This window comes from Photinus pyralis, unplaced genomic scaffold (genome assembly GCF_008802855.1).
Source record: "Photinus pyralis isolate 1611_PpyrPB1 unplaced genomic scaffold, Ppyr1.3 Ppyr1.4_LG3a, whole genome shotgun sequence".
In the NCBI taxonomy this organism is placed as follows: Eukaryota; Metazoa; Arthropoda; class Insecta; order Coleoptera; family Lampyridae; genus Photinus; species Photinus pyralis.
The window spans coordinates 18,066,165-18,082,556 of NW_022170509.1; the positions used below are offsets into that span (position 1 = coordinate 18,066,165).

A 16,392-nucleotide genomic window follows, 5' to 3' on the forward strand; every position below is an offset into this window, starting at 1 on the left:
CAAAATTTTCTGTTGGGGGTTTTATCTAACTGATGAATGGAAAAAATGAAAGGAAAAATGATTCAGATCTCTGGTCTAGAAATACAAATTCAATCTTTTATAGGGGGCAGGGAGAAGCACAAACAGAAGGGGTTTCACTTATAAAGAATGGGATGGCAGCAGGCGACATCTAACGTAGGGATTTACAGGGGTTTACAAATAAAATGTTTACGAAACAGATTTTCCTTACAACGATTACAAAAATGTTTTAATTTGGTATCAGGTTTAGTTTTATTCGGGTTCCGCACTGCGTATTTACAAAAAATTTCATTTGAGTCTCTTAATAAACAAAAAAATTGGATTACGCAAATGCCAAAGCTGGGTTGCGCATGCGCAAATTTTATAAATTCGGCCGCGTTGTTGCTTGAGGTTTAAGGAATATGTACTAACACAGAAAACCCGGACATTCATGTTCTTCGTAACAAAAGTGATACCAGAACCCCATTTTTTGGAGGTTTGGTCAGTTTTTGGGCTGTAATTTCTTGGCCGGTTTGTCTACGTAGCTGAAAAACAATAGCGACCTTCCTTGAGAAGATGCGTATCCATTTTCAAAACGATCCGACGTTTCTTCCCAAAGTTATCGTACACACGGACAGACAGACAGACGGACGGACAGACAGACAATACAAAATTATATATCGGCGATCGATAACAAACAATAATGGTCGGAACATGAAGTTAACATGAAATCAAGAAGCTAGAGAGAGAGAGAGATAATAGAGTTTACGTTTCCAAAATATTCCAATTAGTAGCACGCATGTCCTTGGGAACCTCTGGATTTGTAAAATTAAACGACCGTGGGCATTTGATGAATGAGTTTCGGGCGCTTTTGATTGGGGGGGTTGAACAAATCCGTTTCGTTCATGATTAAAGATGACCGATTTAATTAGCACCATTTTGTGGGTGGTTTAGTAAATTAAAAAGATGAGTAGGGATTAATTCAGGCGGTAGAATTAGAGGCATTCGGTTTCAGGTTGCGGGTAACCGAGAGAATGAGAGGTCTTGAATCATGAAAATGACCGGAATAAAATTTGTATCGGGCAATTTTTTAATAAAATTATGGGCCGATCCAAAAAGACGTTTCGTTAACCCAGCTGCTGAGTGATCTAAATTCGTTTTTCCTTTTTGAAAGTAAACAAGTTTGGGCATCTATGTTTGTAAATGTATAGTGGATTGGGTTAATAGATCAGCCTTGGCGAAACTCGATAAATAAAATACGCCGATTTGATATTACCTGAAATGACTACCGTGAACTAAGCCTATGTAACTACTGACACATTTATTACGCGATACGTCATATATATCGATAGCCTATCCTCGCGACTATTACGATCTGTTAAGGTGAGATGTCGAAGGGTAGGACAATAAGTTTTACCGTTGTGATTCATTAAATTCGTGTTCAGCAGGGTAGTAAAATTTTAATCTTTCGCGTTTTACTACATCACCGTCCACCTGCGAACGTATCTCACTTAAAGCTCAAAATCGATGGTAAATACCGTTATTTTATATTTCTTTTAGGCTACAATAAAATTTTAATAAAAATTGATACCTGGCGAGCGTTCTTTGCTTGGGGGTAGTATTCGGTTATTAAATACGCGAAATGAAATGTGCGTTTAGCGTCACGCAAGCTTTGGACAACTCAATTAAAAGATTCATTTGGTAGCGGTCTGGATGGCACGAACGTGACGTTTTCATTGTATTGCCGAATTGCCACAATCAATTTACGAAAGAATACATTTTTAAGCATCGCTCATTCATTTGCAAAATTACGTAACAAAAATAACGTTGGACTGTAATTGGAGTACCACTCCAATGTTTAATTAAATGGTTCATTAATCACTAGCTGGATCCCACGTTTTTTACGATTAAGGGAAGCTTTCTGTGTACGTTCCACTCTGAGGAAATTTGTATGCGTCCACATTTTGCCATTAAGCGGTAATTTTTGATTTTGGCGAAGATTGCTGCTAATATGTGTAAACGGTAGATGGGCGCTCTAATTCAGATTGAGAAATGAAATGAATTATTGCGAAAAATCGTGATTACTCAAAATTGCGTTATTGCTTGTTTGGGCAAATAAATTGAAATCCCGCTTGATGATAAATGACTTTGTTTTTCTCAACATCAAAGATTTTCATATAACTTTCCCGTACTAATTTTTCCGCCGTGCTCAACCATTTGGAAAGTTGTGTTACAATGTGAGCAATTTTACTGTTTACCCTCTATTGTTTATAAAAGGCGCAGATATACCTAATATTGCGCTACTTTTGACTTTTTATCAATATTATACTTTTCCGCATAGATGTAAAGTGTAACATTAATAGGGGTTGCCAATATTGTACCGGTGACGGGTGAGTAAGCACAAAATTCTGTTTTATCTCTATAAGCACATTATTTCGGAGAATTGAAGGATGCACTTAAATAACTTCAAAGAAATTATTCCGTCTACAACAAAGAAATACGACTATTACCCGACGGCACTGCCAACAAATCTGTAAGCTACAGATTTACATGAAGGACCTAATTAATTTGCATTACTTATTCAACTCTCAGTCTCCTTCGATCGTATAAAAGAACAAATTCCTACAATCATCTATCCGCTCATCTATTTAGAGGATACACCTCAATCAAAATCAGCTACCTTATCGCGAGACTATAATTCTAGGAAAGTAACCCGTTCAATGCAGGTAATTTAAATCTATAGGAACATTTCGGTTGCATCTTATACCTAGCTAACCGACTTTTTAAGAGAGAATTGGGTTTTTTTTTCTTAAAAAAATCGTTTTCTTGACAAATAAAACATTAAAAAAAGCATCTTAAGGATTCGGTCGTTGTGTATTAACTCAGTTAGAAAGCGTATTTCGTTTGGAAGTAATAAAGTTTCTAGTTGAAAAATTAGATTCTATGGTTCAAACGTTTTGTCAAAGAGGGGTGGTAACTGCCCTCAATTTTTTAGGAATTCATGAAGTGTCCACTAAAACAATCATGAGCAATTTCACTTAATATATGTAATATATTTAAGAGAGTCGCATTTTTTTGCAAAAAGGTGATGCCCATAGCAGAAGTGCTTCAGTTTGTAAAAGAAATAGGTCTATTTTTGAAAATGGTCCTTCATGGTACTCTAATAAAAGGATTTTATAAGCCTTTCCAATAAAACATTTGTTTTAGTGGGCGGGGAAATGTATCAACCTGAGTTTATTTGGCGCATTAATTGGAATCAAATCATACAAATAGATCTGGCACATGGACGGAACACGCAAGTGCATCTCAGCATACAAAAGAGAAATAGAATAGCAGGTAAAAGTACCTTCTGTGACCAACAGAGTTAGACTAGATCACAGGGTCACTGGGTCAACTGGATCATTGAGTTAAACTGAGTCACTTGATACTCTCTTCAGTTGCTCAGATTAACCCAGTTACCCAGTTTGATCCAATAACCTAGTTTGAGTCAGTGTAGAGATTATGAAATAAATCAAACTGCTCAAAATAATACTTGGATCCTTAATGTATTAATGTCCATATACATTATTCTGTAATTTGTGTGGCTGGAAAAAAGCTATCTCTATTGTCTATATACAGTGCGATTCATTTAGAAGTAAACATAGGGATTTCCTATGTATATTTTTAAACGAAACAATCCTTCTGAAATTTTATAAAACCGAAATAACATGCGCACGCATTTTGCATTGGCATTATACATTTTAATAAAAACGACAGTAAATAGAGATATTAAATTCGGCCGGCATTTCCTTTAAGTTTCTTATGGGATTTTCTTCCACAAAAATTAAAACATTCAGTTTAATCCTCCGTTAAAATTGAGGGTGGATCAATAACCACTCATTTTAAAATGATCAACACAGAAAATAAGTCTCTTACGCTCCTTAAACTATTACCGGCACTATACAAATTCACAATAAAAAATACGGAAGCCCAGCAATAATATTCCAATTAATTAATATGATAGCAAAATCTCCATTTGTTTTAGAACTTGGTTGCATAAGAGTAGGCGTCCTTCAGTAGGGTTTTTGTCATTTAAAACTAGACATAGGAAAATCCCTGTCTACTTCTAAATGAATATCACTGTACGCATTGCGTTGGGTCGCTGGATCAGTAGACTAACTGGGTCACTAGGTCAAGCCCGTCCAACTCTGGTGACCAAACCTCTGGCTCTCCATGTGATATATTTTTCAAAACTGCGAAAGTTAATTGAGTGAAAAACAGATAAAACAAGATTTACAGTCACAAACTAATCAAAAAATGAACCTATTTGTTGATGACGAACATATGGTCCTTCAATCCGCCAAATAAAAAATTGGCTTAAAACATACAGTCTTAAAACAGTTAATGTATAAATAATGTAAACGCTTAATAGAATTTGATTCCTTGGGTTAAATAAAATGGCTAGGTCCCTAACGATTTGTACTTCCCAAAGATCGTTACACTTACAACTTTTTAAGTCTTTCGCTCTCGCGGGAGATCGTAATTTGAATATTATTCTTTGATTATGCAGGCAAAATATTTCTGCAATGAATTATATGGCAATATCTCTCGGTGTTTAGAGGATATAGCGCTAAAGTTTGTAGCTTAGTTTGCACACGTTTTCAAAATCACTGTTTATGTAGGCGTTTACTTTAAGGCATAGGTAACACGTGTACATAAATTTCACATTTCATGATCTTTGGTCGGTCAAATACCCTCGGCGCTATCCCTCGAGGAAAAGCTGTTCGCGCCATCACACGTGTAGTCTTCTTAAAGCTTACAAATGTTCTCCGAAGACAATCAAATGGAAAAAGGCACTCGCTTATTTCATTCCATATAAAGAATTGCGCTCACCGAGGCCATAATTTTGATCAACTTCATTTGAAGTGGTTTGAATTCACTACCCCCGTACTGGTATCGAATTACTAGTTTCTTTTACACCTCGGAATTTTTTTCCAATAACGCTACTTATGTACTACAGGCGGAATATAAACTCCTCTTCCTCTCTTCAAATTGACAATCTGATATTCAATTTATATCACGTTATCCTGATTTCATTCCGATGCCAATAAAAGCAATTTAAATATTCAACTCGTGCTTTCGTTATTCGCATACAATTAAGGAAATTCCAGGAACACAAAACAAGTTAAAGCTCGTCCACACATTTACTCATAATGGACGATCGATGCGGAGCAATTTGTGGGATTGGGTAGTTTTTTACCTGGAGGTAGAAGATTCCGTTTTTTAATGAAAATTAAATCGCTCTTATTTGAATAATACCAACTAAAAGTGACGCTTCTAACCAGTTTGATAGCTAGGATTCTAGATGTTTAGACAGAAAGTCAATATATCATTCAATCAAAACGCATTGTAGAATGTAGTTGAGGGGGTTACAATTGAATCAATTCCGAGCATGTTACCATTTATATGACCTATTTATTGTGATTGGGAAACTGCGTGTTTACTAGATACAAGTGGAATCTTACTTTATTAACACGTGTATTTAAATTGCACATAATTTTGTGCTCATCAGGCGGTTAATGAGTAATTCAACTTTTTCTGATGACACTCCAACTTCACGCTTTAGTACAACACTGATATTTTCTTTTACTGTAATTTTGTGCTCATTTTGTGAACGTTTAACTTCGGACACTAATCAGGTAAATCCTATACTATAACCGTAATTAATACTCAAAAGGATCAATAATAATGACTTTACACTCCCAAAAGCTGTATAAAAGCATGCACGTGAACGTTAACTCAAAAAAAAGCTACTTTACGATTCATAAATAATTAAATTTTTATATAACAGCAATGTAATTTACTGTAATGTAAATAAGATAGTATGGACAAATTATTCAGAGTGATACAAATAACGTAATTAAGAATCGTAGATATCCAGGTAGAGAATAACGGAAAAGTAGTCCAGAAGAGAAAACAATAAGAAGTTAAGAAAGAAGTTTGAGGGAACTTTGAAGGTAGGTAAAGCCCTAAAAAATACGTATTAAGAAAACTGCTGCTTACAATAATTACTTTACATTGGGAAAAACGAATAAAAAATTGTACTGCAAACTTTTTCTAAAAAAAAAACTAAAAAAAACTGTCCACTTTAGAAAAATTTTGCACGTACATTTTTTTGTCCGTTTTTTATGCTCTTTCCATTAATGCATAATAAAGATATGGTTTCCATTTGAAAATTTCAAGTTTTTGACCAAAAACCAATTGTAACGATTATTTGTATTATTTTCGAAACACATTTGAAAATCAAAACAATAACATTTAACAGCTTGGATTTTTAGCTGTCCGTTCGTAAAAAAACATTTTGCTAAGTTGTCAGACAACAGTGATGTGACTAATTTTTCTGAACCTCTGAAACTGTGAAAAAATGTCATAAATGTCAAATAACTTCGAAACCATGTCAGTTAGACATAGCATCATATTAACAAGATCATACTGATTTTTATCATGAATTAAAAAATGGCATCCGGAAAAGCGGCCATCATGAAAATGTGTTTAAATGATTCCTTTTGATCGATTATGCAAAAAAGGTAATGAGTTCCGAATTAAAATTTCAAACCGTTCCTGAGAAACTTTTAATGATCCACTTAAAAACACCACCCTGTATTTGATTATTTCATTTTTTTCAGTGATTTATCTCCAAACTTGCATAATTAGCCGCAAAGGTAAGTAATTAAATTACATAAACGGAACATAGTAGAGTGTAAAACAAATGATCCAGACATTAACAATCAACATTTGTTCGTGTTTGCGGGGCGCCACGGAAAGGTCAAAGAGCATATGTGCCTACAGGGAAACAAGTACCATTTTTGGTGTAGACCAAAAATTCAAATTAATTCACGTTATTTTTTATGTTTTTTATTGACGTTAAGCTCTCAAATAGTCCTTTGGAACAAAAGTAAAAAACACAAACCTAAAAATTCTATCCCACATTGGGTGCGAAGCATAATTCCTGTGTAACGGGTTGACCAGAAAATTACCAAATGTTGAAATGTCTCGCAGAGAACAGGATCACGACAAAATACGATCAAAATAGATGAGAGAGAGGGTCACAGTACGTGCATTTTAAAGCAAAATGTAATTGCTTTATTTTTGCAATCACTTGAAATATTTCACGGCTTGCCGAAAATAACAAGAGACTCAAAATTGCGAGGTTCACAAACACACAAGAGAAAACATTAAAATAACAATTACAAAAATCTTATCCCCCGCCGTTAAAACTGAGAATGTCTGAAAATCCGTTCTTTTCTTATCATTACCTCCACATTTGGTAAGACGCACTGTTTATGAACGCAAAAAAAATATTATTACTTGTTTGCTTATCGAAACCATTAACTTTTAATACAAACAAACACCTGCAAATTTTATCAACAGAAAATCTTATCAATAGTTTCGTACATTTAACTGGTCCAACAATTAAACAAACGAACCTATGGCGTGATCAGCCTTTCCTATAAAGATAAAACACAAACCAAAATTATAGGTATAAACAGGGTATTAAGAGAGATAGAAGAACTTACTAGAGGTGGAGAAGATTTAATTGTGCGATAATGAGGATTTACAATGGTAATGGCTGGTAACTCGGTTGATGCAATTTATATCGCTGATTACAAACTCACAAGTTCGCATCCTCTTCTGAAAATTAATCTCACTAAAAATAGTTCGGCTAAGATGTTTACTAGTAAACGTAGCCCACTTTTCTCGCTAGATGTCAAGTTTTTTAATAGTACGCTTTGCAATATAAAGTTTCTGCGCAGCACACAATGAAGGGTGTTTAATTAAATGAGACAATTTTCGAATAAATGTTATCACAACGTAAGGTAAATAAGCGGGCACATGACAAATGGCGTTACACGTACACTGTGTGCCATGCACTCAGATCCAAACTTTACGCAGATGTGTAAGTAGTGTCCCAGCTTTCACGTTGGATAATAAATAACCATCACGCACTCCCGGAAAGTAGTCCTCAATAACCTTTTTCAATTTTATATTTTGTACTTGTTAATTACAATTGAGGCACTCGATTATTCAACCGCTCGTGGTGCTTTATAAGTTATGTTTTCATCTAAACCCACACTGCAAAAAGTACAATCCGAATTTATGTAGTTTCATATGAAAAAGGGCGAGGATGGTCAACGGAGAGTTGATAAAATGGAAATATTTGTCAACTTTTTGTGTCTCGCGAGCATTGATTTCGAAGAGAAATCCACCATTGTTATTTACAGATGTCCATTTATCAAGTTGGATGGTATTTATTTTTGTCAAAGTTTACAGCACTCATATTTCGAAATATTTTTTTTCTGCTGCGTTCATAATTCAAATATTTGGAAGTTAACAACATATCGAAAGTCGATTGTGTGTGGATTCGCATAATAAGAATAAATTCATTATTTTAGAAAATTTAGAGGTAACTAACCTAATGGGAAAGTGAATACAATTTCTAACAAATATTAAGAAAGTGAAAATAAACAATTTTCATTCAGGTAAAGATTAAAGAAAATTTTGAGTGTGGAAGTGCTGATTTCTCATCTTAATTAACGTAATTTCAATTAATTCCAGTCGAGAATTATGTTTCTTCTTAGTGTTCATTGAAATTTAATTAAGGGTCAGGTAGAAGGAAATGTGGCCACGGTATAGAGTTGTTAAGGTTTAAGGTACTAGAATTTGATTGGTAAATAGTTAAAAAACAAAATTAACACAAAATGGGTTGCAATATCGGTACACTCGCAGTAATGAATTTCGACATTAATTTACACTGTACCAAAAATGAAAGTGAAATAACACATTTTCCAGTAAAAAGTCGCGTGTGATAAGTATATTCCAAGGGTAGGTAGATTTCATAACGAACTGAATATGCTTGTCACTTTCACAAGGCATCCAATTGAGAGGATCCGGTCTGATAAGGATAATTGTAACCTTCCTTGGGAATTTTTTTCTAGCAGAGTCGTATTGACATCAATGCAGCAACACAAATATGCAACCGATTTATATGAAAAGGAAATGGAATATTTGAGAGAAGTCTGCTTCCTGCCAAATCGAGGGATAGGTTAAGGAACTACAGAAAAGCGATTTATTGAAAACGTCGCGGAGAAGCAAATATTACTGATATTTTAGATAAAACCGTAAAGATACACAATATATAACTTTTCAATATCTAATCTATGCGAGTAGTAAATTTCGAGAGGGAGACTAAATCAACTAAAAAGTCTCTCTCCTATTTTCCCTTAGGCGCCCTTTGGTTAAAACTTTGCTTATCGGCGAGCACTAGTTTCTCAATCTACACTAAGCCAGAGGCATTTATTAATATCCTTTGGAGTTAGTTCTAAAGTACCCACTTAATGTAATTTACCCCAAGACTTTTGACCGGTTTATCGTATAGGAGAATAATAATGAACACTTACTTTTTCGCCATACTCTCCTTCTACCGCGACCGTGGAGACGTATTTCCAATCAAGTTCTTTTATAATTTCCACCATTGCTTGAGCTTGAAAATTATCAGGCGGCACAACTCGACTGAAGTATTCGAATCTTGATTTATCTGACAGCTCTGTGCTTGTGGAAGCGTAACTGACTTGCGGAATCTGAAATGAAAAACAATACTGTCTGTCAAGAAGTTATGGTTAAATCCGCTAACATACAAAATCCCTAACTCGGGGATGTGGTTGAAAGGACCTCTATCTAAATGAGTATGTAAACGTCAATAAGGGGTTATCTGTATTACGGACGGAACAAAAGTAATTCAACTAACCTTTCAATAAACACATTATCCGGTCGTTTTTGCGTTTACATCAAATTTAACTTTTTTTGCTACAAAACCATTAGAGCGGCAACTTTCAATATTCGCGTTTCAGTTTGTATACCCTCCGGAATAATTACAATTAAAATTATTCTGACAACCCATTTTGTATAAACTTTTAAAAACAGAACTGTTTGTGTCGAGTGCTTATCTACGGTAGGTACATCCTGATCAGAGAAGTAATTAAACCTTTCCCTATTCGCGATTCAGATGAACAATGGAGGCGCTGATGTAATTTACAAATGGCATGTGTAGTTGTGATTAACTTAATTTTCTAATTACAAATAAAGAGGCCAATCTATCATTCAATTTCCAACGCACTCGTATACACTCGCAGACATTCTCTTACGTCGGTGAAGCTTTAAAACAGCCTCACTGTTCGTGGCATAATTACACTGACCACAAACTATATTTTCCATGCGAATATTTTTCTTACCTGTGGTATACCTAATGTAACATCCGTGTTTAAGTAGCGTAATTAGAGTTGATGTTATGAAAGTCTTGTTCTGATTGGCAACTTATGTGAATATTCATCATAAAGAAGGAGATTATGTTTTGGTGGAAGTAGTGGATCTTTTAAATACGGGACAAATATTTATTGGATTGGATTTATTGGACTATTGTAAAACTGTATGTAATTAAGATTTATTTATTTAATTGTTTGTCAAACGCCTGTATGCGTGGTATGTCTTCTTCCAGCATTGTTGTTTTAATTTCTTTTTTGTTATGCGGAAGAAATTTTTAATTACTTAACTGTGTGATTAATCGAACCCAAAGTGCGATCCAAATAGAGTTTTCATGTCAAATTTTTCTATTCGATCCCAAGAATTGTCAGGTTTTTTTTAGGAAAAGAGTCTGAAGTGCTTTGGGCATGTAAAGGACTAGGACAAGGATGTACACTTAGCTCAACCTTATTTAATCTCTACGTAAACGACATGCAAAAGACAGAATCATAGTGGAAAGAAGGAAGATGTGATAATCGCAATATATTGATTTTTTAAATATTTTTAGTGTACCGGGGTGCGAAATTCGAACAAATATTATAATACACATATTGCCTTTATCAAAGAATAAGTTACTCTTTGCCTTTATTTTAGTGGGATGAGTGTCAGTTAATAGCTACCTACTCTCCCCACTCGAACCACTATAGAATTACACACAGCCACGCCTTATGTGGAATTCGAACCCAGGACCCTTGTAGCCAAAGTTGCCGTAACTAACGTAAATTCATCTGAGCTACGCAAGTCGGCAACGGTGCCAACTTAACTGAGGTAAGAAAAAAGGGATATTATGTATGTATTACAAAAAAGGTTATTCATTAAGGATAAATGAACGGTCCTTTAATAATGGCCTTTTTTATTTAAATCGATTTGCGTATAATGTTCTGTAAAAGTTTGTCTTGTGTTATCCTTGCGATAAGAGCGTTATCGCTACTTGAGCTCATGAAGTTTAAATAAAGAGATGTTTTTTCGAAGACACAAACACAGATGGTAGTTATTCGACGACGCAGTAATTTTGATAAGAAGGGGGAGATGGTTCGGAAATTGGATAAGAAAGAGAAGAGTGTTTTAAATAAGCGAACCGTCTAGTGGCAGACGTTAATCGTTGCTTTTTTGGTGGTGGCGGTTTTTGGTGGATCGCAGTCAGCGGTAATTGAACGTATTTTTGATTACAAGGCAGCTGTGAGTTGTTTAAAGGAATTTTATTCCGTCATTTAAAATGTGCAGTTTAATTCGAGCCCAAGCGTTTATTCGAAGTGTTTATCACTTATGTCTTATGTGCCGTTTTTCCCAGTACCTATTAGAGGGAGTAAGGGCCAATTTAATTTTAGTAAATACAATCAACCCAAGGTCATCTAAATCAAGATTAAAGTGCAATAATTAAAATAAAGAAGTAAAGTTTCGAAGCAATATCATCATTAGTTACAGAAAGCACAATTTAAGGTGATTGAGATCTCTTTAACTAACCATTTCAATCGATCGCTTGTAGAGTGGTATGTGTATTCTGACCTATTTTCTTTCAACTTAGTTGATTTTGTCTAATAAATTTGTTTTATCTGTAGATGTTCTATGTTGTCTTTAATCGATACCAAATTACGATCTAGATCAGAGTTCTCATACTGTTGATACCCAGTGCTATGAAAGTTTATTAATTTGTTTCGAATTGTGGAATTAATCAAGACTGTCGAGTTTTCTCAAATTTGATAAAATTAAAGTATTATCGAGATTTTTCGTAGTGGCGGATGCTGGACGTGCCCTGAAAAATTGAAATTACTTCTTATAAAAGACTTGGTTAGTATCTGTGTTTAATTCAGCTCGCTGGACAGTTGCTTATGGGCGGTTTAATGAGCGTTTACCATTGCATATGCCAATATAAGATCTATTATTAGTGAATTTATAACAGTTAATTATTTATCACTTATTTACACTTATAACACATAAATTTAAAATACCAGAGCGGATTTGATTATTTCGCTTGAGCGTGGATATTAAACTGAGACTAGACACAATTCAATTTGTTCATATAGCAAACTGAAAGCTTTCATTCCTTATCGCCGGTGACTAATCCCGATACCACACTAGAAAATTCACTACCAGTATGTAAAGTATAATAATAACTAATTAACTAACTAATATTTTAATGCGCTTTAAAATTGGAATTCATTCTCAATATATGTGGTTTATTTTTCGCTCGTTAGGAGCCTGTGGATTATTTATTTCATTTAATATGTTTCCAAAGGGTGGCTGATAAGAACAAAAAAAGAATGTGGCATCAATTTTCTTTGCAGGTCCCAAGTTTGCTATTTACTAAGATACTACAGCTACTTCTTATAAAGGTGAATCTGTTGGACCATCACTTAGTAAGCAATAACGAAAAAATGTTTTCAATATTTTATACTTCTTTACGCAAATTGTTTCAGTTTATATGACACTAATAAAGTTAAATGTATGCAAAACGAAATCTTCGATTTGTGTGTGACTTGGAACAGGTGCCAACAGCTCGGTCTTTCCTTTGGGAAATCAATAATAAATTACTTTGCGCTTAAACTAGTACCACTTTAACATAATCTAATGAGGCACTCCGTCTCCCACCTGGAAAAGCTAACAAAATCTGAACTGTATTGGCATCCTTTTATTACACAAAATTCACATGGATATACAGTCCAGAAGTTTGTTTAAAATTCGGTATTGAAATTCATGTTAGTGGGGCGCTTGACGAAATACCTTCTTCCTCCAGTGACATGTCTTCAGGTTTCCTGCAGAATGGATTACAAAACACAACTCTAAGCAAACAAATTGACTCCTGCAAAAAGTATCCCCGGAAATTCATGTTCAAGTTTTCCAAACATATCAAAACGATTTTCGTTTAATTCTTCAATTGCGATCTTCCACAAAAAGTTTTCACTCGAATCAAGGACCGTAAAAACCGAAACGAACCGCTAATTATCTTCTTTCGCCAAACGTTACATAAGTATGATAAATAACGGTATCCCGCATAATTGCACTTTTGCCATACATCTTTTTAAACAATTGTTAATCATATGTAGTCCAGTATGCAGATAATTTGTTATTTGTATTATAATTAATGATTTGGTTGATGTAGTAAAGCATGCGAATGTCTTATTGTTCGCAGATGATCTAAAATTAAGCTATGAAATCAGAAACGTCTTGGATTGTACAAAATTGCAGAGAGACCTTGATTCTATAGTTCAGTGGAGTAGCGATAATGAACTACCCCTTAATGTGGCAAAATGTAAATGTTTGCGTTTTTCTAGGAAAGCACAAAACATTGTATTCGAATCCAATATACATGGGACATTACTGGATGTTGTAAGCAATCATAAAGACCTGGGGGTTATGTTTGATCATAAATTGACATTTAAGTTGCACATTAAAAATGTGATTAAAGCTGCATATTCCAGTTTAAGATTTGTGTTACGATCGTCACAATATTTTTTAAAACCTTGAAATCTTACAATATACTATCGTTGAGTGAAGAAACCTTCACTCAACGATACTATACTAGGTATGCATTCGTACGGTCCAAGCTGGAGTATGCAGCTATTATTTGGTCACCTTATACTAATAAACACACATCAGCAATTGAAATGATCCAGAGTAAATTTATTAGATTTCTTCACTTTAGATTCACCAGGAGTGTATCCTCGCTATGAACATTATCGTGATTTAGCGAAATTGTACAACAATATAGTACCTTAGTGATCGTAGAAGGGATTTGTTTATATTTAAATTATTAAATAATCAAATTGATTCGAGTTATTTACTTTCTTTAATAGGTTTCAACGTCCCGGATCCTAGAACAAGAGCAAATTTAATTTTTTTCAAAATCCCGCATGTACGTTCAATTGCCCATATTAATTCCCCTGTTGTACGCATGATGATTACTTACAATGAATTTCAAAGATCTCGAAATGAAAATCTGCAGCTGTTTGGCCTGTCTTTATCGACATTTAACTTAAGTTTGTGTTAAGTAATTAGTTAAGTTGATGATAGATACTCATAATTTTTTGTTGTTTGTTAACATTTGCATATATGTCCTCAAACCTTAATATGGAATTAGTAATGCATTAGTAATGCATCAGAGCTCGTTGTGGACGGACGTGTTGCGGGCCGGTCAAATATCTATTATTGCACCAACGTGATAGCGCGTATCGTATTCAAGTCTAACTCGATAGCCGTTAGTTACAAAAACTTAAATTTGTTCAACCTTAAAATGAGTACCAAATGTGTAATCTGTGATAAAAATGTTTCGTTGGCAACAAAAGGGAAAATACATTGCAATGATTGTGATGGCATTTTCCACGGAGATTGTCTAAATCTAACACAGGAAGATATAGATCACCTAATCGGTGAAAAAGCAATATGGAGGTGTGGTGATTGCCAAACAATACGTAGGAAAAGCTTGTGTGTGGATACTTCTTCTAAGATGGCAGGATCTGAGGAAATTTTAAGTTATCTGCGAGAAATGAGAGAAGAGTCGAAAACACAAATGGAGAAGCTGGAAAGTGATCTAGGAAAATCAGTCGAAGGATGCCACGAGCAAATCGCAGAGCTACTCAAAATTACCGAGGAGCAATCGAAACTCTTAAGGGAGTATGATAAAAAATTTGAAGTGTTGCGGCAGGAAAACGTTAACCTGAAGGAAAAAGTAAAATCCCAAGAAGAGAAAATCGACGAATTGGAACAGTATTCGAGAGTGAACTGTGTGGAAATAAATGGTATACCAGAATCCAAAAATGAGGACGTGTTAAATATCGTTAAAAGCGTCGGGACTGCTCTAGAGATAAATGTGAGTGATGGAGATGTTGATGCATGTCATCGTTTGGGAACAAAACAAGAAGGAAGAATCCGAGGGATCATCGTGAAGTTCGTTAGGAGAGCAACAAAAGAAGAGTTCCTGAGAAAAAGGAAGATAAAACGAAACTTAAACACCAGCGACATTGGAAGTACAAATTACCCAGCCGATGTTGTCTACATAAATGAAAGTTTGAGCCCAGTGCGAAGAAAAGTGCTTGCTGCCGCAAGATCTGTCAAGCGTGACCATGGCTATAAGTTCGTTTGGGTGAAAAACGGAAAAATCTTCTTACGCAAAAATGAAGGCGACAAGGTCATCGTTCTTACAAACCTGGAGCAAGTAGCAATGTTAAATGGCAAGTAACGTTTTAAAATTAGTATACAATTTTTGTTTTATGTAAAATGGTAGTCTTAGAAAGCAATACTTTTAATTTATATGAGAATGATGTAATTATAGTACAGCAAAATATTAGAAGTATAAGAAAAAATTTTGATGAGTTTATCTTAAAATTACAGAATTTAATTACGTTACCTCACGTTATTATATTAACCGAAATATGGGTAAAATCCCACGAACTAAGTATGTACACCATCCCAAAATTTTCAATGTATGCAAACTGTAATCAAAATTATAGAGCAGGTGGTGTTATTATCTATGTAACCGACGAGTTAGAGAATCGTGTTATGGTAAGCCCCGAAATGAAAACAGCAGATAAAGTACATGTGCAAATAAGTATATCTGAAAGCATTTGTTTAGATGTGATAGGCATGTATAGATTACAAGCGTTTCATGAAGAATGTTTTGTGGATGAACTATGTAATATATTGACAGTAATTAAAAACAAAAATCTTGTGTTGAGTGGAGATATCAATATAGACTTATTAAAAAAATCGAGTAATGTAGATAACTATTTAATTAACATGTCAAACTTTGGGTTAGAGTCTCTCATACACGTTCCAACTAGAATAAATTCGAGTTCCAATACGTTAATTGACCATCTTTTTGTTAGGTGTAACGGAAAACTTATCATATGTAGTAGTATGGTAATTGATTCCCAAATTACTGATCATTGTATGACAGCCCTTTGTATAAAATGTGAACGAAATAAAAATATTAAAATGAGCAATGAAAATAATGGTAAGTTAAAATTAGATTTATGTAAGCTAAAAAAATTACTCAAAAACACAAAATGGGATGCAGTTTATGCAGCACATACTGTTACACAAGCATATCAAATTTTTTTTCAA

At 34.4% G+C, this 16,392-nt stretch overlaps 1 protein-coding gene across 1 annotated transcript in view; it reads right to left on the reverse strand.

The window, feature by feature from the left end:
• The window catches only part of LOC116165843 (metabotropic glutamate receptor 8-like), a 102,940-nt gene that overhangs the window by 16,926 nt on the left and 69,622 nt on the right, over window positions 1–16,392 (reverse strand). Inside the window, exon 3 of the mRNA XM_031480537.1 lies at window positions 9,435–9,614. Coding sequence (XP_031336397.1) covers window positions 9,435–9,614 — 180 coding nt within the window. The remainder of the gene's footprint in view (window positions 1–9,434; window positions 9,615–16,392) is intronic.